Genomic DNA, 21887 nt, shown 5'->3' with positions numbered 1-21887 from the left:
CAGAAGATGCTTTGAAACATCACAGCAATCTAGGGCTGTAAGGGACCCTGGAGGCCATCTAGTCCTGCTCCAACAGAATCTTTATATCGTCTGGATTGTTTTGGTGCCTCTAAGAGGAAAATTTCCAGAAAAGAGAAAGAGTTTACTAGGAGAAGGCTGCCATGCAGAGGAAGGCAGAGATAGTCCTTGATGTATGACCACAATTGAGCCCAAAATTTTGATTGCTAAGCAAGAGTGTTAAGTGAGTTTCACCACATTACTCAATCCATGACATCTGGCTCTAACAGTCATGTTCATGTTAGGGAAGAACATCTGAAGGTGTGTGTAATCTTCTACTATACAGAAGTTATAGTTAAATGTGTGGCAGAAAGTGGACTCTGGGCGTGTTTTTCCAAACACAGTAAGTGAGATTGAATGTGTATAGTTTTAGAAGAACATTCTGTGTGTGTGTGTGTGTGTGTGTGTGTGTGTAGTATATATATAGCATAGTATATATCTGTGATGGTGAACCTATGGCACGCGTGGCACAAGTGGCATGCAGAGCCCTCTCTGCGGGCATGCGAGTGGTCAGCCCAACTCAGCTCCATTGTGCATGTGTGCTTCCCAACTGATTTTTGGGTCTAGATCATGCCTTCCCCATCCCATTTGCAAAAAACCCCAACCAAATCATTTAATTTTTTGTCCCACTGGCTGGCCCTGCCCTATCTGCCTCCTCTTGCCTCCAGAGGCACACACGCTACCTAATGGTTCTTTGGCTGCTCTCTGGTTCCCGCTCTTTTCTTGTTGTCATCACGGCTGCTTGTTTGCCTGTCCTGTCCTCACTTGACTTCTGTGGCCTGCATAATTTTTGGTAAGTTGCTGACTTTGTGCCCACCTCTCTCGCTTGCTTGCCGCAGCCCAGGCCCAGCTGCTCCCACTCCTGGTCTGCTTGCTGTCGGTGGTCTCATGCAGCCCCGGAACATCTGCCCCCTTGCCAGCCAAGAGTGCTGCCACCACACGCTCCCCTGTGCCCTCATGCCTGCCTCAGGCCCCTGTGTCTTGTTTAAAGCTCTCGTTTTGCTTAGCTCCAAGACAAAAAAAAAAATTCCCGATCAGTGGGACTTCTATCTCTAAGCAGGAGAGAAAGCCATGGTCACCTGAAGCAGCTCCCCTTGAGCATGGAGAAAGATCGCAATTTAATCCCCTTTACCTTCTGAAAGTCCCTTCTACCCTCCCGCCTCGGCTGGGAAAAAAGTTTGGGAGACAGGAGGAGCGTCCCCCTTCCCAGCCAGCCAGGGCTGTCTGCGATCGCTATTGTTCTCCTCTGTGGGGGCAGAGCCCGATGTCTTTTCTCTTGCCCGGCAGTCGTGGCTAAGGAAGCACTGCCGCCAGGTACTTTAATGCTCGCCGCAATCCAAAGCTCGGCTTCCTGCTCTTGGTCTCCCTCTGTCACAAGTGTCAATTCAGGAGACGTGGGGAGGGCTACAGAAGGCTTCACCCTCCTCCCCCCTCGGTTCATCTCCAGGCAACAGTGTGTGTAGCCAGAGAACTGGGAGAGGGGGGGGGAGGGAGAAAGGGAGAAAGAGAGACACACAGAGAGGGGGGATAAAGGGAACAGAGAGAAAGAGGGAGAAAGAGAAGGAGAAAGACACAGAGGGGAGGAGAAAGGGAGGCAGAGAGAGACAGACAGGGGGGAGAAAAGGAGAAAGAAAGATAAAGAGGGAGAAAGGGAGATGAAAGAAAAAGGGAGAAAGATGAAAGAAAGCGTGAGAAAGATGAAAGAAAAAGAGGGAGAAAGAGAAAAAGAGAGAAAGAGAGATAGATGTTGCTTCTTATGGGAAAGGGGAGTTATCTAAGCAAGAGTCCCCTCATCACTTTACCCCACCTGAAACGGGAGAGAGGGTCTCTTTGTTATTATTTGAATAAAATGAAATCCACTATCTGTACCTCGTGTGGGTGTCCTTTATTTCCTGCTTTTTCAACCTCAGCTGTTTTGCGTGGCATAGCTGAAGTTGAAAAAGCAGGAAAGAAGAGGATTTTCAAATGCTGTACACTCACGCGCAGCGCTTGTCAGCTGTCCAGGCGTCACAGCCGATGATTCCTTGCAAATGCTGTGCACATGTGCACAGCGCTCATCAGACATGGCTGTGTGCACAGCACACGGCCTCATGCATGTTGTAACACCGGTTCGATCCCGCTCTTGCATGTTGGCACTTCACAATAAATAAGTGGGTTTTGGGTTGCAGTTTGGTCATTCAGTGCCGAAAAGGTTCGCCATCACTGGTATATATAGTAGATAATGTATCTTTTTGTGTGCCTATACACACTCTATACTATGTAATATGTATGTACACATATGGCATATATACATAGGATTAAATAGTGTATTTTGGATGTTCAGTAGTAGTAAATAAATAGACAGGGAAATTATATCTCTTTGAGGCGAGGAGAGGCCGGGCAAGGTGCCCCTTGACATGAGTGACGTCAAGTTGGCCACACCCACCCATCACATGAGCACCCAGCCACGCCCACCCAGTCACATAAGCATCAAACTGCCCACCCAGTCACATGAGCCTCAAGCCACGCCCACAGAACCGGTAGTAAAAACATTTGAATTCCACCACTGCCTCAAATATTGGATCACTGCTATCATGTCACCCCAATTCCTGCAATTATTCTTGGTATGTTTTAGTTTCCATCCCCCTAAATCTTTGTTACTGATCACTGCACTATTTCTAGAATCGCCATCTTCTCTTAGTTCAGAAACATTTGATTCAGAAAATCAAATGTTTAGACATTTTTAAATGTCTGATCACATAGAGGCAAGAATTCTTCCTTCTTTTAATGCATGCTTGAAATACATTTAGTCATGGTGGCACAATTTTCTCTGGGTCCGTGGGAATGCTCTAAAGAGTCCAGACCACACCGAAAGATTTAAAGAATGGAGAATATTTAAATTAATCTGTGATCTGTCCAGTTTTAGCACACACATAATGTAATCTGGCCAGGAAAAAAGTCAGAAATCATAGAGCTGACTACATACACCTAGTGAAAGCTTAAAACTGCTTTTATATAATAGCAGATAATTTTCTGGGTGAGTGAGTGGCAAATATTTTTTAAGGAGTTTTTAAGAAGTTTTTTTAAGAAAAATGGGAAATAGACTTCATATATCTAACTGGAAACATGCTGAAGAAGATTTAATCCTGCAATGGATAGATAATGACTAAAATGATGATGATGATGACGACAATGACATCTAATTGAGAAATAATTTTATCTGTGAAAGATAGATTGGCTTTGGAGACTTGACTTATTGTATTTAATCAATCAGCAATTGATAAGAGATGTTATAAAGAAGGAAAAGTGGACATTTGATCCAGGATCAATTAGGGTTAATATTTGGAATGATTGGGAAGCCATGATAAATATTCTGTGAGTTGATCACAGTAATCATTTGTTAACAGAGGGTTTTGAGATTTCAACTTCTGTTTTTTTCTTATTACTGTTTACAATTTTTATTATTCTGTTATTCTTATACTTTTACATAATATATTTATTATTATTGTGTTAACTGTTAACCATTTTGTTATTAATATAGTTTATAAATGACAGGCCAATAATTTGTAAATAGTGTTAGTACTTGAACAGTTTGAAATTATTTTGGCCTGTTATGCAAGGGAGGGAAAATCAACATTGCTGTATTACACTAAAAAATATTCTAGGGAGGATGTTAGGTGTATGTTGTGTTCGTTTCTTTTAAGATACCTATTTTGTTAGTCTTTTTCTTTTCTTTTTTCTTTTTAAAAATATTTTGGTGTTTTGTATTTTAATCTTTTTTGAATAAACTAATTTTTTCTGTAAAAAAGGAATATGTGAGCAAAACAAAAGAACAGAGTTGGGCAGTAATTGTTGATTTGGATAAATTGTAATAATGATCCTCTGTGGTATAAACAGTTAAGGAGCAGTCCCTAAAACTGGTTGCTCAGACCACCATTGGAGAGCTGTTTCTCCCTACTCTCTATGACCTTGTCCAGAGATTGCTTGCAAGGATTAGCTCAGGGAATGACCTGAAAAGCTGGCATTTTGGAGAGAACATTCATTTCTTTGGTTTTGTCCCAAACAAAAGTTAAATTTGAAAGCAGATTAGCCCACTCTCTGTTATTAAAAGGGATCAGTATTTTTCAGCTTGTTCCTTCTTAATGGCTCTGGAGGATGCAAAGCGTTCTAGGCAGATGGCTCTGGAGGAGGAGAGGTGACAAAATTGTAGCATTTGTGATTTGTTTGCTTTAAAAAATGGAAACAGCCGAAAGCTGGTGAAATGCTTTTTTAAAATTTTTGCTGCCTCTCACTTGCCTTTTTTTTTTTTTTAGAAATGCAATAGAACAAAATTCTGGTGCAGGTAGTTCACTGCTGATTCATTCCTGAATCATGATGAAAGAATTCAAACTTTGGCATACAATAAGAAATAAAGAGGAATCGTATCAGTCTCCTAGGAGACTGTCGCCTAAGTCTCCTAAGCCTTAGTTTTAAAAATGAACATTTAAATACAACATTGTGTTAAAATATTTTTGGAGCTTTATGTGAATTAAATATAAATCTGTTCATATTACTTTTATTTTGGATTTCCCCCCCCCCCCCACTCATTTTGTCCATCTTCTCCTTGGAGAAGCTCAGCATGATATATACATGTTGTTACCCATTGTGTAGCCATAGGTCTTGTGAGACAAGCTAGGACCATTGCTAGTTAATTGAATTGGGAATCGATATTTTTGTAATAAAGGACACATATAGCTTTCCTCTTTTAACCTGTTTAATTTAAATCTAAAAAGCAATTTTGCATTTTAATTGTATTTCAATAAATAAGATGATTTAGCAAAATGCATTATTTGCTCACATATTTCTCTTCAGTGATACAAAATTCAGTGGTACCTAATACTCACTGTTACTTGGTTCTGGGAGGCTCGATGAGTACTAAAAATGATGTGTGCCAAACAAATTACATGACCTTTTGTGTTGGCTCCTACCTGTACCGTTTCCTATGTCAGCGACTTTCCCAGCATAGCTGACTTCCTGTCCATTCTCCATAGCAATCCCTCTTTTCCTATCTCATAGTACCAAATAAATGATAAGTACTGGGACAACATTTGGCATTTGCATGTCAAAACAACTAGACACAAATATAGTTTTCCCCGATGCCATCTCACTACTAAACCCCTAATTTCCACAGCACTGCCTAAAGATATTTATCCATGTAATAGGGCTGTATTGCTATTATCCTTCTTATCATCTTACCTACTACTTTCTCTTATTGATATCTTATGATTTATCACTTGTTTGTATCATGATTTATGACTATCTTTATAATCTATGACTTACCGTTTTGTTGTTTGTATGTACACTGAGAGCATATACACTGGAATATTCCTTGTGTATCCAATCACCTTAGCCAATAAAGAACTGTACTGTTCTGTTCTATTCTATCCCATTCCATTCTATTCCATTCCATTATTCTACTGTATTTTTGTTTCTGAACAACACCAATTTAGACATGTTGATCTAGAGTAATGGAAGTCAGTGGATTGAAATAAAGTCTTCTTTGAGTCAAAGACTTGATAATTTTGTACACATACCCAGGTAATTTTCTTGACAGTAATACAGAAGTGACTTCCATTTACGGGATATTTTTACAGGTATTCCCTTCAAGTATTAATGAGGCCTAGTCCTTATTTTCTGAACGAACAAGCACTGCCATCTTTTGAAGCCAGTGCATTTTCCCATTTGGGTTTGATAGGCCTAATAGACAAAATGCATCAGGAAGTGAAAATGAAACAGAGAAATTGGAACTCTGTTGATGCCCCTGACTATCTGAACAGCTTGAGTTCAACTGGTTCTCCTTTTTACAATGCTATCAGAAGGTGATCTTGGCAGATATCAATTTGACCTCCTTAGGAATTGTCCTGTGACAGTTGCAACTATGCAGACAATACTGCATAGTTAATCTTGTTCCCCATTATTTAATATCTATGAAAACTATCCATAGATATGCAGTCAGCTTTATCAGTACATAATGATTCCCAATTGCACTTCTTTCCTGAAAGTTCAAGATAGGCTGTTTCAGGAGTTTCCATTGTAGATGTTTTAGTCTGTAATAGTCTGATACTGGAGAACAATCTAAAGATAAATTCAAACAAATCTGAGGTCTTGGTGATTATAGCAATATTACTTCGATTATATATCAGTTCATAGTGCTTTCCAGCCCTCTCTAAATGGTTTATAGAGCCAGCATATTGACCCCAACAGTCTGGGTTCTCATTTTACCCACCTTGGAAGGATGGATGGCTGAGTCAACCTTGAGCTGCTGAGCCAATCTGCTAGCAGCCAGCAATTAGCAGAATTTGGCTGCAATACTGCATTCTAACCACTGTGGCATCAAGGTCTTATATGTGCTCAACCCTCTTCTGGATGAGACTGAACTTTTCCATAAAAATCCTATTTTTATCTGGGATCCCCACAAGGGGGGTTTCGATTAGTTTTGGCTAATAACCAATTGCATCCCTTTCTGGGGAAGATTGACATGATGTTGGTGACACATCCTAACATCAAGTATGCCTTTCTACAATTGCACCTTTACAAGGGTCGAACTTGAAAAGTATGTGGAATTTCCAATTGGCCCAGATTGTGGTAATATGAGTGATTAATGTCCACAATATATCAGCATTGAAACTGATTCAGGTAATTCTCTTAGTCTTTTAGCAAAATCCAACTCTTACAGTTTCTTACAAAAAGAGCACTAGAGAATTATAGAGAGAAGAGGAAAAAAGGGTAAGGGGAAAAAAGAATAGAAAATTGTAAAGAATTGTATTTATGCCATGTAATACTTCAATAGTAGGCCTCTTTCTTAACATGTGTTAAACTACTGGATTTAGATGTGTACATGAATGATGCCTCCAGTATTACATATTAGATCACAGATATGTGATCAGAAGTGTAGAGAAAACCACCAACTAAGTCTTCCATCTTCCTTTTTGTATGGCAATTTCAGGCATAGCCCTCTTGTATCTTCAGCTATATCGTGTGACGAAGGAGCCGACTCACCTACAGAGATCCCTGGATTATGTGAAGAGAATCCTACGTAATCTGAATGGAAGAAGAGTTACGTTTCTTTGTGGTGATGCTGGACCTTTAGCAGTGGGAGCAGTTGTGTACCACAAGATGAAAAATGATAGTGAATCCAAGGAATGTGTGACCAAGTGAGTGACTGAGATTGATTAGGACAAAAAGACTAGGTCAACTAAGTATTCCTTGGTATAAGACTGCCTTTTGGATTGTTTCAGGCAGATGATTACTGGCAAGCACTCCCAGTAATCTCTCTGTCAAATGATGATTGTAGAGCACTATGTCCTCATGTTGTCCTTTTTCCTGTGCTAAATAATGACCTATTTTAATTTTGTATGTATATCTTAATTTAATTATTCTAATTTTTTAAAGTATTCTGGAAAGTAATATTCTGGTCTTGAGGCTTTTGGAAAGTCTTCCTGTCATTCCTTTACTTTGAAATTGACAACAGTCATGTTTAAAGAGTTATAAACACAAAATGTTTGATGTTTGCATTCTTTATATTCTTTCTTGCCTCTATATTGGATGGTTGATTGGCTCACAGGGATTCCACTCTTCTATTGATGTTTATATTTAGAACGTTAATCAGTTGTCTGCTAATCCATGCTTAGTGGTGAATTAATCACTGTCATACTTTTGCAAATAACATCTCACTGTCACACGAAACTTCTTCATGTCCTAATAATAAGATTGGGGAGTTTTATGAAACAGAAGCAAAGAATGATAGAGATGATATTATAAACACGCTTCATCGGAAATAAATGAGATTGGAATCAGTAGAGTTGTCTTTCAAAAGATCTGGCTGCCAGGGGCATCTGTGAGGAAGCTTCTAAAAACTCCAGAAGCACCTCCCACTTTTACATGGATTGCATCATCTGTGACATTTTAGGACATATCCTACGTAATGTGAATAGAAGTCAAATGAAGACGTACAATAACACATTCCATAATCACATCTGAGATTTAATGTAAAAATGAGAGTTCTATTGCATATTTTTTTCAATTCTGGTTTGTACAGACTTTTGCAGCTCCAGCGAATAGTCCTTGCTTCAGATTCTGACCTTCCAGATGAGTTGCTTTATGGAAGATCTGGTTACCTGTATGCTTTGCTTTATTTGAATACTGAAATTGATCCTGAGACAGTGCCACAATCAGTAATCAAAGAGGTAAGGGAAATACAATAAACTTTGATTCTGTACCATTCAGCTGTCTTTGTATGTGGGATTTCAGTTTCCAAAGAATAAAAACCCCACTTTTCCTAAAGCCTGATGTCATTTGCATAATCACAAATTGACATTTGTATTAATTTACATCATTTGCCTAATTGCATAATTCAATTTAAATGTTGTAGACATTGTCCTACAAATGTACTCTTAAATCCATTGTATACTTTTTGTATATTTTTTCTTTCAGTGATATTTCAGAGAGATCAACTTGAATTATCTGCTTTGGAAAGGAGGATATTTCTAAATGTTCATATAATGCTTAGTTCTTGCAGTTCCTCTCTTCTTTTTTATATGTCCCACCACAGCAGTTTTATTGTGCTGAACTATGCCTTATTCACCCAAATCTTTCTTTGCCTTTTCCTAAATGTTTTATTTTAAACCCGCAGTCCAGAAGCAATCAGGAGAGGAGTTGTTTTTCATTTTTTTCGGTTGACTTAAGACATCAAATCTCTCACAGCCATCCACTTCAGACTTATTTTTTTACTTTAAAGTATCAATTTTGCCTCTAAATGTTTGGAATTCAATTGATCTAAGGCAGTGCCCACATGATATTGCTGTCCATGCCTATGTATTCCCAAAGAAGGTAGAAGAGAAAGACAGATATAGTTCCTGGGGGTGCGACTTCCCTCTTGGCTGTCTTCACTTTATCCTCTTTCTGCCATTCTTCTTCTTTGGAAGAATGCAGTGGTGGTATTCTACCAGTTTGGCCGAACCAGTTTTTGTTTTCTTTTTTTTCCCTCCCAACAATCAACTGTTTTGATGATCAGCTGTTCCGACAATCAGCTGTGCCAAGATCCCCCTCACTGTTCTACTGCTTCGCCCAGGAGGCTTCCTTGAGGCCCAGGAGGCAAAAAGGGGTGTGCGAGGGGGGGGGGTGCTGCACACATACACACAAACACCGCGCTCTGTTTTTTTGCCTCCTGGGCCTGAACCTGGTTTTGCTCCCAGGAGGCTTCCCTGAGGTCCAGGAGGCACAAAAAAAACGGAGCGCGGGTGGGTGTTGCAAAAAAAGAAAAAGAATCCACGCCCATCCAGTCCCATGGCCGTGCCCACTAGCCACACCCACAGAAATGGTAGTAAAAATATATGCATCCCATCCCTGGTAGAATGGGTGTCTGGTTTTTTGTTGCAGTGTATTTTTGGGGTGCACAGTATCAAAGGACATAATGTGTACCAAAGGACATAATGTAGCTCATGGAAATGTCCACATTGCCTTTTGAAACCTGGAAATACTCCCTATTAGTGTCAATGGTAATGGTGAAGTTAAAGCAATAGTCTAACTTGATATCAGCTTTAAAGAGCAGGAAAGGAGAATGCGTAGTTTTCAGAAAATTATAGAATATAAACCAAAAGATCCCATGTATTACTGTATTACTATGGAGGGGTTCTTAATCAAAGATGAATAAGCCTTGTTTTCCAGCATCTAGCCTTCTTGTAAACTTACAAAAACTAGTAATAACAAGATAAACCTTTCAAATGTTTTAAAGTAGTCCAAAAATGAAGGAAATTAGTGATAGCAAGAGTGCTGTCTGAATAGGTAATGTATCGTAATTCCAACAAATTTAGATATTTTTGTATTGCCTCTAGCTTGGCGATAAAAGTGATTTTGTGGGTGATAAAATATTGCATTATATAGAAACAATGGCATGATACTTTAGGAAATCTCAAGTGCTATCTGAGATTAGACTTGATTCCTTTGTATCCAAGGAGCTTCTTAGAGAAGACAAGTACTACAGGAATATGTTTGCATTGTTTAGGAAAAATAATAATTAAATTAAAAGAACAATGTACTTCTAGATTGTTCTTTTTCCTCCTCTGTCTGCATAAGGTTGTGGAATCCATCATTGAATCGGGAAAAAACTTTTCCAGAGAAGAACGAAAGACGGAGCGGTGCCCATTGCTGTACCAGTGGCATCGGAAACAGTATGTGGGGGCAGCCCATGGTATGGCTGGGATTTACTACATGCTTATGCAGGTGATGTTCCATTTTCCAACAGAACAGAATACTTGTAGCTCAGAATTGAACAGCTGAGTTGGTGTTCTTTGAGCTTGTTTTTTTGCTCGCAATTCAGATATTTCATTACCTAACTACGTAACATCATCAGAGCTTGTGAGTGTGAGGTTTGTTCCCTGTTTATTTACAATAGTTTCCCTGCCAATGTTGGTAGCAATGTGGTTTTCTTCTTGGTTGTTCCTTGATTAGCATATTGTTTTTCTGTGTGATTTTTTTTGTCTGGCGTTAATTCAAAATTGGAGAACCCTCCAGACCATCTTAAGTAAACCTAGTTGAATGAAACACCTCAAGCAAACCAATCTCAGCATCAAGGATTTCATGGTGTTTCAACTGTTCCATGAATTTGTTTTTTGGTCATCTAATTCTCTAAAGATCACTTTTGGTCTGCAGCTGTCTACTTTTCAGACTATGCTAAAAGGAATTCTCTAATTCCACTTTGAAATATTGCTCTACTGGGAGAGCACAGAACTTAATTTTACTGGGGAATTATTTTTTTGAAAGGGAGCTATTCGATTAGTGACTGGCAGTTTCTCAGTATTGTGAAAAAAATTATTTACCCCTATTCAGAACCATTATAAATAGTGAGCAACATGATTAGTTAGTTTTGGAGGACAGCACCGGCTTGACCCTAAACTTGTGCCTGAGTTCTAGAATCTCCTGATCCTGCACTCAGGTCACTTTTACTGTTTCTGTTAGTTTATTTCTTGATGATGGCCAAGAGTTTAAAGTGAACATAAAGCAATACGCAAGGAAGCCCTGGCTGAAATGAAATATTTGCCATCACTTGCCTGCAGTTATTATTCTACTTCTCAAAGCCAAGTGATTCATATTATTGTTAATATTGTTAACATTCTTGTAATACAGAAAGCAATGCATAGTGAGCAAAGTGCAATTTAGATTTATTTTAACTGTAAGATAGCCAAATAAAGATAAATTTTCAACATGGATATGAGGTTCATCAAAATGTGTGATCAAAACATTTAATTTTTATGACAATGTTTTTTTTACTGGATAAGAAAAAAAACAAAATCTTATTTGCTTTTGCAGCCAGCAGCTAATGTTGAACGGGAGACATTGATGGAACTTTTGAAACCAAGCATTGACTATGTGCGGCATAAAAAATTCCGATCTGGGAATTATCCCTCATCCTTAAGCAATGAAACTGACAGGCTGGTGCATTGGTGTCATGGGGCACCTGGAGTCATCCATATGCTCATGCAAGCTTATACGGTGCGTCCTTGTTTGACCCACACAATGATAGTAGAAAAATATGTGCTTTGAAATGAAAAGTAATTTTTCAGATTTTTAATATTAACCTATCTAGCACATACTGTCCACTCTTCCAACACTTTGTAATGTTGCTTTCTAAAATGTAATGCAGTTTATATTATTCTGTGAGTTAGTCAGGTTAATCTTAAAATTGAATTAACTTACAATGCTTGCTTCACCATAGTTAAGACAAACTGTGTTTTAAATGAAGTTTTACCCAAAGCTTCATATGGCTGTTTCTTTTATTGGTTCCATAGCTTGGAACATACAAAATCTATATTTGATGTTATAAATTGAAGATATATCTTGTTTTGAGAAGCTTTCCATTTGGATTTAGACAGTGGGATGAGAGAGAAGACAACATTGAAATTACATTTGAACTTTGAAGTCTTTAGTTGAAAATTCACCTCATCGAAGAAGTTGGTTTTTAAATTTGTCAGCCTCAGTCCCTTCATGTGCCCAGATAGCTGTGGGAATAATGGTACTGTCAGGATTCTGGCGATTGCCCTAATTAAATCATGAATAGAGCTTTTGCAAGCAGTTTGAAACACCTGAACTTATGTGACATTTTGCACACTCAGCAGCGCCTCACTTTTATAGTATCTCCATTTGCAGCATCCTGTGGTCACATAATCACAATTAATGAGCTTTTTTTTTTTTAACCAGAAAACAATGTTTACTTCCAGCTTTTGGCAAAAAAAATACCCCATAGAGAAGAATGAATTTGTTTAACAACCATTATGTTCACTTAATGACAACCACAAAATCAGACATGGTCATGTGGTGACTCATTTAAAAACCTTCATAGCTAATGACTATAATTGCAAGCTCAATTGCAATTGTAATTAGAGGACTATCTGTAGTTATAAAACCATTTCCTAGCTTGTGCTAAGGTTTGGCAAAGAATGGCATCTGATTTTATGCTTCTTGATATCCACAGGTTTTCAAGGAAGATAAATATTTGAAGGATGCTATGGAATGTAGTGATGTCATTTGGCAAAGGGGGTTGTTGAGGAAAGGATACGGAATCTGTCATGGGACTGCTGGAAATGGCTATTCTTTCCTTTCTCTCTATCACCTTACTCAAGATAAAAAGTATCTTTACCGAGCTTGCAAGGTACTTTTTTCCTTTTAGAGAAACACTAAACCCTGTTCTTCTTATTGATGTCCTCCTGACAGATTTCTTTTTCTTTAATCAAATCAAACAGGGAAGAATAAAGTACTATCGCTTTGTTTTCTAACAGAAAGGGTTTCATACTGTAAAGCAAAATTACATTGAACACAGTAATCAAAATTTTCTTTTAAGTCTTTCACTTTTATTAAACAAAGAATGAATTTGACTGCCCTCTGCTAAAATTATTGTCTTCCAAAGGGATAGTAAGGAAAGCAGTTGTATGCCCAGAATCTATATTTATTATTATTGTAGAAACCAACAGAAAACCCTAACCCTAACCCTTTACTGTTGGTTTCAGAGCTGCAATTAGGCTGCTGCCAGCCAACCATGTTTCCTTCCAAAGTTTTATATTTCATTTCTCGATCACACCCATAGTTTTCCTCACACACACACCCCACCAGCCAAGTATATTCTATTTTCCACCTGTTGCCAGTCTCTTGAAGGTGCTTGGCTAGGTAAGCACAGGAATTCATATTTGCAAACTTAATTTGGTTGGATTTGTTTGTTTAAATGAAAGAAAATGCCAAGAATCTAGTTAGCAATTGGTAATAGAGGCTATGAAGAATCACAGCTGATTTATTAAGCCAATTCTTTAAAAAGTTTCAATAAGGATAACTGGATTAGGTTTTTACCTTATTTATTCAGTCATTTTAGTGGAGGTATGTTGGAATTAAGGAGCGAGAGTTTGCATGAAGATGTTGTTGATAATGATAATACAATTTATATTAATTTGAATTTATAACAAAATGATGGTCCAGACTAGGGGTGGACCTTATCTTCTGTTCAGCAGTTGAATTTCTGAATTAATGACCTGTGGCTCATTTGTTGCTCACTAGAGCTCATTATATAAACTGTTGATCATTTTCTCTTTAGAGTTAATACTAATAGAGATTAACATCACTATACAATCTGTAGTTAGTGCAGAGTTACATATTTATTTAGGTATATTGTTTAACAAGAAATGTACTAATCATCCTATTTATTTGTCATATTTTCTCAGTTTGCTGAATGGTGTCTAGACTACGGTGCACATGGATGCCGTATTCCTGACCGACCCTACTCATTGTTTGAAGGCAAGAGCTTGTTTTTTGAATTCTATTCAATAATCATAAATTTGCATTATAGGACTATAAAGCCAGGTTTGGCATGTATGTAAATTTCTGATAAACTGATTGGGGTTCAACCAAAATACATCTGTCAAGCTCTGAATAACAACTTTAAAGCATTGGTTTTATATTTGGTTTTATATTACAGAATGCATATGAAATGTAAATATGGAATATTTGAATGCTTAAACAAAGAGTTGCATTTCAGTTGAGTTTGGTGTGTAACTCCTAGAATTCCCAAGCATTCCCATGGCATGCTGGCTGGAAAGTTGCCAAACTTTAATCCAAAATTTCTGGGAGGCAGCAGGTTGAAAAATGGATTTGGATTTGGAGAAAAAAATTCCAACTTCATAGATCCAAATAAGTAGAAAATCACTGAAGTGGGTGATAGTATACAACTATATTCCCTTTCCCCATCACACAGCAACTCATTGAAATTAACAAGGCCTAAGTGAATCATGTTATTTTCAATGGCTCCATATTTTCCAGATTTATTTAGAAGTAAATTAAAATTCACAAGCACAAATCTCTCCCTTCTCAAAAATAAGTCCAATGGAGCTTAGTGGTCCTTTCTCCTAAGATCATTTATGCTGGTGTTGCCCCAATGCCAGATAAATATATGCTGTCACATTTTCTTTTAGACTGCAGACTATCCTGCAGCTTGTATTTTTCCATAGAAAACACATCCCCAGGATGAAATATAGCCAATCCAAGGTCCATAGGACTATAGTGCCTTTCCCCTACCAATCAACAAGCATGCTGCTGTATTTTGATCAACTACATTTTCTAAGAGGTCTTCCAAAGCAGCTCCTTGCAGTGGTCTAGCTGTGTGATGATAAGAGAATAAATTACTGACATCACAGCCTTCTGCTTCAAAGACCTTATGGCTGTGGTCTCCACTTGCCCATCTGAAGCAGCTACAAGTCCTCATCTGGCAGACTTGCTCTTTCAGAGAGAGTGCCATCCCATTAAATTTAAATTAAATCAAAACTAGAGCTGATAGAAAGCCTTTCCAATAAATCATTCTCCGTTAAATTCAGCTATTTTGTTCCTTCCCTACAAACGTTGCCAAGCTCTCAATAGCATCTCTGACTTGACTCAAGCTGAAAATATATAACTGTTTATCATCAGTAGACGATACCTCCTCCCACAGACTCTCTTGGTGATTGAATGTAGGTGTCAAAAAAAGGATGAAAATGACCAAACCTTGATCATTATACAAGAGAATATCTATTGGGCCAACCTTCACTATCTACCACTCAGAATAATATAAATCCATTATAGAAAGGATTTATCTCTCAATAGATATCCAGAAGGATATTATTGTAAATGGTAATGAATTCTGTTGAGACCCTGGAACACTTTCCCTCCACCCAGATATTGGCATACTTCATGCACCAGAACAATAATGCTACTTCCATTCCAGCCCTGAGACTAAATCCTGACAGAAAAGGGTTGAGAAAATAGTCTTCCTCTAGAGCATTTACTTACTTACTAAATAATCAACTTAGGAAGAGCTCTTGCATGGATTCTCATGTATCTTAATCAGCATAAGATTGCAATGGGCAAGTTGTGAATTGATTATTTTTAAAAACTCATTAGACTCTTCCAAGAACATACCACTAGATTTCAGCACTGTATTTTCTTTTTTTTAAGAGATAAAAAAGTAAGGTACTGGTAGATACTATGTTTCCAGGGAAGATATTTGATGCCAATTGTTGTTTTTGACTCTTTCTCCAAGCTTTGATCTCTTCATTAAAATTGTTAGTCTTAGGTAGGCTTGCTTAACAGCTGTGCATCTTAATGGGAAAAGATTGATTTAAAACTAGTCCAGTTTGTCTGCAAAATATCTGCCACCATGCCCTGGTTAAAGTTATGAATGAAGATGCCACATTTTTTTTGAACTTACTTTTTCAGGTATGGCAGGAGCTATCCATTTCCTTTCTGACATCTTGGTTCCAGAAAAGTCTCGCTTCCCAGCATTTGAACTTAGTCCCCAAATGAAAGAAAACAAAGAGAAGCGCAACAGCTAAATGGGAATTGAAGGTGGTGCCAGAGGCAATATGACTGCCGAGTGCCTAAAATATATTGGATCAATGTTGGAGTCCAAACAGCAAGATAATTTTCTTGCTGTCCTTCAAAGGACTGCGTTTGTCATTAGCGCATGAATGAGAGAATTCCATACCTTGATGTTTCCTTATAAGAGATATCTTTAACAGTGACAAAGAGCAAATTTCAGTTTGTTGAGATGTTTCTTGTTCGGCTTTCACAGCTGTCTCTTCAAGTCTTTCAAGTGTTTGCATGTTCTTGGTGTTGTAGTTTTCTTCTTCGTTTGTTGCAAAGCTGAAAAGCATTCTTTAATATCTAGTCCTGTTGTTTTTTCTGTGCATGACTGTACTAACAACACAGTTCTTTCTGCAGCTGACAAGTACATGATGACAATAGGATCAGTCTGTTGGACACAATAAATGAGAGAAGCAGGAAAGGCCAGATACTCAAGTCACAGAATCCTTTTTTCTTCGGGAAACAAATTCAGAGTTCTAGAGCATTTTGTTTGCTCCCATCACAGTACAGTAGTTTTAAAGTCCCATGTGCTTAAATTGCCGTGATCTCATTCTAAAGAATCTAGAAATACTCAGTTTCTAGATGTATTACGCCCAATATTTTTACAGTTATTGTTTGCTTCCATAGGGAACATTTTTATAATTTATTTCATCCAAAGTACAACACTGACATGCCTACATTCATTTCTCTGGAATCATTGAAATCTATGGCTCCAGATTATATGGGCAGTTTAACTACACTGAAATTAAATAAGATAACTATTTCCCCTTCTTCTTTATTATACTTGTGCTACACCCATCAATTCTGGGCTGTGTGGAAATTTTTCTTTAAAATCTGTTCAATTCACACTTTTCTATTTGAAACAGACTTACTGCATATGCTTACTTTGTTGTTGGATTTAGATTATAAATCTTAGTTTATGAAAAAAAATCTTACCCCTTTGATAGTATTGCATATCTGTATTTGATTATAGTGTTTGGCAGACAACCAAACAAACCAAAGAAAAAATAAAATAACTTATTCTCATTTGGTTTCTCAATGGAACTCAACTAATATCTTAAGAAGGCAATGATATAAATATAAAAATACATGCACTGTCAAAAATTCCCACCATATAAATAAATCTCATTTTTGTCATTTCATTTTTTTGCATTCTTCCATACAAGAGCTACGTAATTGAGTAGATCACTTAAACTGAACTTTCTCAATAAATAAATGGTTATTCTTCATCTTTATTACTTCAGATCTTCTAAAAAAAATCTAAACAAGATTTGTATACCATTTGAAGGGAGAAGGCTACTGTTAAAATTAATCCAAAACTTTCCAGTCACTGAAAGATAAACTCCACTCTTAGAATGGATATTTAAAAGTTGTATCAAACTTTTCTGATATTTGTGATGCCCATTGTATTGTTTCTAGTCTAACATGGAGGGGTAATTTCAGTTAGTAACACTTTTTGAAGGAGAGGTGATGGGCCTGGGAAGAGAAAAGTGCTCGCCAAATATTTTGCAGTTCAAAATTTTCAAAAAGAAAGAAAGATACAGAATAGTTGAACAGTTCAACCTGCCCATTTGTAAAAACTTATAAAAATTTGTAAAATAAGAGATTCCAAAATGTTCATAAAATTCTGATGTGGAAAATGATTTTTCACTGTTTCTTGATTGCATAGATGCATTATTATGCTCATTCCATAGGTGTGTCTATCTTAAGGAAATCTGCAACACAACATTTTAATATTAAAAATCCTAAACTGTACTTCCCCAACCTGTGACACTTCACATTTCTCATTCCAGCTGTGTTTTCTGGGAGTTTAGTTCCAACCAGAGGGCTTCAAAAATTTTAGTAATGGATTCTCTGCCCGATTCCTGAGTGGGCATGGCCATGGTGACTGTGGCCTAGTCGGCCTCCTGCAACACTCTGTGGGGTTGTTTTTGCCTTCCCCAGACTCTGGAGGCTTTCCTTGAGCCTCCCCAGGCTCCGGAGGCTCTGTGGAAGCCAGAAATGGGTTCATTTCCAGCCTTCTGAACTTCCAGGAGGCCCATTTTTTGCCCTCCCCATGCCTCCATATGCACCTTGCACTTACCTGCATCCAAATCAGGCTGTGCGGGGATTCCTGGGAAGGGTGGAGCAGGGTGGGATTTGGGGGTTCTCTGAACTGTGCAGAATCTTAGCTAGAGGATCTCCTGAATCCCTATGAACCCCCAGTGGGCCACCCCTGGTTACAACAAATCTATAAAGGCTGGAGAAGATTTACTAAATAATTTCCCTGGTAACAGGCAGCTCAAATCTTACAATCTAATCTTCTACATACTTATAACTGAGATCTATTCGTGATTAAGTGCTTAGAATTTTTAGACCTGTTTGGAAGAGCAATTCTCTGACAGAAATATTAAGAATTTTTGAAATGAGGTTCGACTTCTGGTTTGCAAGGCTTCGGCGGTGGCAGGAATCCATGATTGTGCATGGTTTCTGCTGTGCTCGCCACTGGAGTGCCCCTGATCCAGCCAGATTTGAGGGCTAATAGTTACCCTGTAGAGGTAACTGAAGACAGGGGAGATCCAGCAGGGGTCCGTAGGAATCGCAACCCCCCTCCTCAGCTGGCTTAACTCCCTTTTCCGAAAGCGGTAGAACGGCGGCCAGCAATGGCCGCCACAAAGAAGCTTTCATCCAGATAAGAATGTGCAGGAGGAAAGTGAGAAGTGAAAGTTTTTGGCTGACCGGGATAAGTAACATTTAAATACCCTGGAATTTTAATTTAATTAAAGATACATCATTCCCAAAGAAGATCGGAAAAAGCAGTGGATGAAAGTTAAAAGGGAAAGTTTGTTTTTTCTCACTCTCCTTCCTTATGGTGATAGCAGATGGAAATCGGAAAAATCTGTTTTGGTACCAGCAGGTAATTAAATTTGAAAATTAAAGCCAAGGGGACATTAAAGATTTCTGAACAGTGGAAAGAAAGAAAAAAAATTTTTTTTGCTATAAGTGGGAAGGGAGAGGAAAAGAATTAATATTAAGATTTTGCTGGAGGAGACTGCTTGGAACTTATAAGACTAGAGTTAAATTGTAACAAGACTTCTAAAAGATATATTTTGGAACTTTGCAATTGAACTGTACCCCAGGAAGAGAAAGTATAAAAAGAAGAAAGTGCTAAATGAAACAGTTTGTGTGTATTTGGATTGCTTGGTGACTTTAGGACCTTTGGAAATTATTATTTGAAAGACTAAAATCATTTGGGTTGTTTAAAAAATTTTTTCACAATGGCATTACTTGTTGATGAACTGAAAATGGAATTTAAAAAGCTAAAAGAAGAGGAACAAGAAGGGAAGGGCTCTTCTGGATCTGTTTTTCATTTTTTAGAAATGGCGATTTCTACCTATCAGACATTACAAGAACAAGACGGTTGGGATGAAGAAGAAGAAGCCATCTTTAATGAACAAACAAGTTTAGCTGAGGAAGAAAAGGGAAAGAGGGGAAAGAGAATGGAGAATTTAAGACTTAAAAAAACAACCAAAAAAGGGAAAAAATAAGGTGAAAAATCGGTACAATGTCAGAAAGCAACAGAAAAGAGGAATACAGAAGAGGGTGGAGATTAAGAGGGTGGAGATCAAGGGACGGGGGGGTAAAAAGGCTAGATTGGAGAAGAAAGGAAGGGAAAAAGGGAAGAGAAGTTATAAAGGTTTGAAACAAGATGTAAAGAAACAGGATTTATTCTAGAGCTAATGGGTAAAAATACGATTAAAAAAGATTCTGCAAAAGTACATAATACTGTATTGTTGTATTTGTATTTGAAATAATGTTAGAAAACTGGAACATTATATGATTATGAAATGGGATAAAATATTAAAAGAAATGTGTAAAATGCTTAAGATTTAATGATAGAGTTTAATTTGCTATGGATTATTGTTTTAATTATATTATAAACTTATTATTTTCCTATTTTAAAATATAATACGTAGCTTTAGAATGTACTAAGCAGAATCAGAATGAAAATTATATATTATTTTAAGTGTTAAATTTAGGGGAAAGATATAAAGGCGTCATACTTCAATCAGTGATTACAGGAGAAATTTTGTGTTAATGAGAAAAGATAGATAATTGAAGTAGAACAGACAAAAGATACAAGCATAATGATTTAAATTGAGATGAAATAAATAAAATAGAATTAAGAGAGTGAAAAGAGGGGAGAAACTATATAGAAAATGTAGAATGGTAAATAAGATATGAAATGGTATATAAAGTGAGCATGAATTTGATTTAAGTCTGTACAAAAAGATGTAACCCAGGACTAAGCCGCTTTCCAAAAAGAAGTTTTATGTTTTCATGTTTTGTGTTTTGTTTGTGTATGTTTGTTTATTGAAAATTAATAAAAAATTTATTTAAAAAAAAAATTTGAAATGAGGAAGACTGAGTTATCTTTGAAAATGCTGCAATCTTTCAAGCTACCATGTTGTCTGAACTTGCTTTAAATATTGTAGTTCGCTTCTAAATGAGTTTGCAGAGAAATAGGATTCCCCCATTTAAATTTTCTGAACTAGCTTCCGGCTACTAAACTTAATCCCGGAACTAGTCAGACTGTTGATTTTAAACATAGTTTTATGGAAGCTTCTAAGAGTATTTGCTTTACATCTGATTTGAAAGTATGCTGTAAATTAGGGGTAGGCAAACTACGGCCCGGGGGCCACATCCGGCCCGTTGGTCTTTTTAATCTGGCCCGCCGAAGATTGGTACAGAATTAAGGTTTGATGTGAATGATTGAATGATTGCATTCATTTTATTTTGACTTGTAATGACAGGCATTTCGACACCAGGTGGCGGCCCGTCTGTCAAATTTTAAAAGTCAATGAGGCCCCGAGCCAAAAAGTTTGCCCACCCCTGCTGTAAATCATTTGTCAACTGAATGTTGTCCAGGAATTGACCCTGGATTACCTTGCCAGCAAAGTATAGAATTCACCATGGTTTTCTGCAGACTTTTAGTTTAAATCAAGCCTTCCTTTTATATGTAGACTTGAAGGCTGAGTGAAAAAAGTGAAGTTCTGCCTGTCAACTGTCTATAAGTAAAAAAGACAAATGTGAGTTGAGTAAGTGGACATTCATGGTACTATCAGTAGTAGGTGACTGAGAGGTATCCATTTCCAGGGTAAATATGTTAAGGAAATTACAGCAAACCAAAAGGATAATCTGACATTGGCTAGGAGCTTAGAAATGGGTTGATTTACATTGGCACACTACTTATATATCATTATTCAAAGGCTCCTTTTCAGATCGGATTCTATTTGGGCCATTAAATAGATGGAAATGCATTGTTGCTGTATTGGTTTTCAAAGAATGAGTATAGGCTATTTTAATATCCAATTGCATGAGAATTATGAGAGAAAGTAGAAATAAAAACTCCAAATTTGGTCTAAAACTAAGTTGGTATTTATTTTGAATGAAATAATAGCTTGTAAACTACGGGTTTGCACAAGTAGCTCATCAGGCAGAATTCTTAACTATTATGATTTACATCACCATTGCTACTAATTTGTATTGAAATTTTACTAGCTATTGTTAGTTAAAATTGCACATGGTTCAATTATGGAATACATGGGTTGGTTTTTGTGAGTGGGATTGTTGCCATTGTCTAGTCTAAATGAAATAGATATGCGGCCATACTCCTGCACCCAAACTTTCCGAGAAGGAATGCAGTTATTAGATGTAACAGAAACCCCAGACAAAGAGCTATGCTATAGAACTGTCTCTCATTAGCAAGCATAGCCTGTTGCTTTCGGAGCCAGCTTGCAGGATCCTGTTAGCATGCCTGCCCCAAAGGAACACTCTTCCTTGCATTAGGTGGGATCTGACAGCTAGTTCAAAGAGGCTCATTGTTGTCTAGAAAGCTGAGATTGGGGGGTGGAAATATTAAGGAATTTTGAACAAAGCTTCGATACTCTGCCTAGCTA

General features: G+C 37.5%; 1 protein-coding gene across 1 annotated transcript in view; it reads left to right on the top strand.

Moving 5' to 3' along the window:
- Nucleotides 1-17090, top strand: part of LANCL2 (LanC like glutathione S-transferase 2) — a 41635-nt gene extending 24545 nt beyond the window's left edge. Inside the window, exons 3-9 of the mRNA XM_026702291.2 lie at nucleotides 7022-7229; nucleotides 8114-8261; nucleotides 10150-10296; nucleotides 11383-11565; nucleotides 12545-12721; nucleotides 13779-13851; nucleotides 15802-17090. Of these exons, the coding sequence (XP_026558076.1) occupies nucleotides 7022-7229; nucleotides 8114-8261; nucleotides 10150-10296; nucleotides 11383-11565; nucleotides 12545-12721; nucleotides 13779-13851; nucleotides 15802-15917 (1052 nt within the window). The 3' untranslated portion in view covers nucleotides 15918-17090. The remainder of the gene's footprint in view (nucleotides 1-7021; nucleotides 7230-8113; nucleotides 8262-10149; nucleotides 10297-11382; nucleotides 11566-12544; nucleotides 12722-13778; nucleotides 13852-15801) is intronic.
- Nucleotides 17091-21887: the final 4797 nt, after the last annotated feature.

This window comes from Pseudonaja textilis, chromosome Z (genome assembly GCF_049901715.1).
Source record: "Pseudonaja textilis isolate UNSWEBS1 chromosome Z, rPseTex1.2, whole genome shotgun sequence".
Lineage (NCBI taxonomy): Eukaryota > Metazoa > Chordata > Lepidosauria > Squamata > Elapidae > Pseudonaja > Pseudonaja textilis.
The sequence above is the reverse complement of the archived record's forward strand: the minus strand, read 5'-3'. Positions and strand labels throughout refer to the sequence as shown.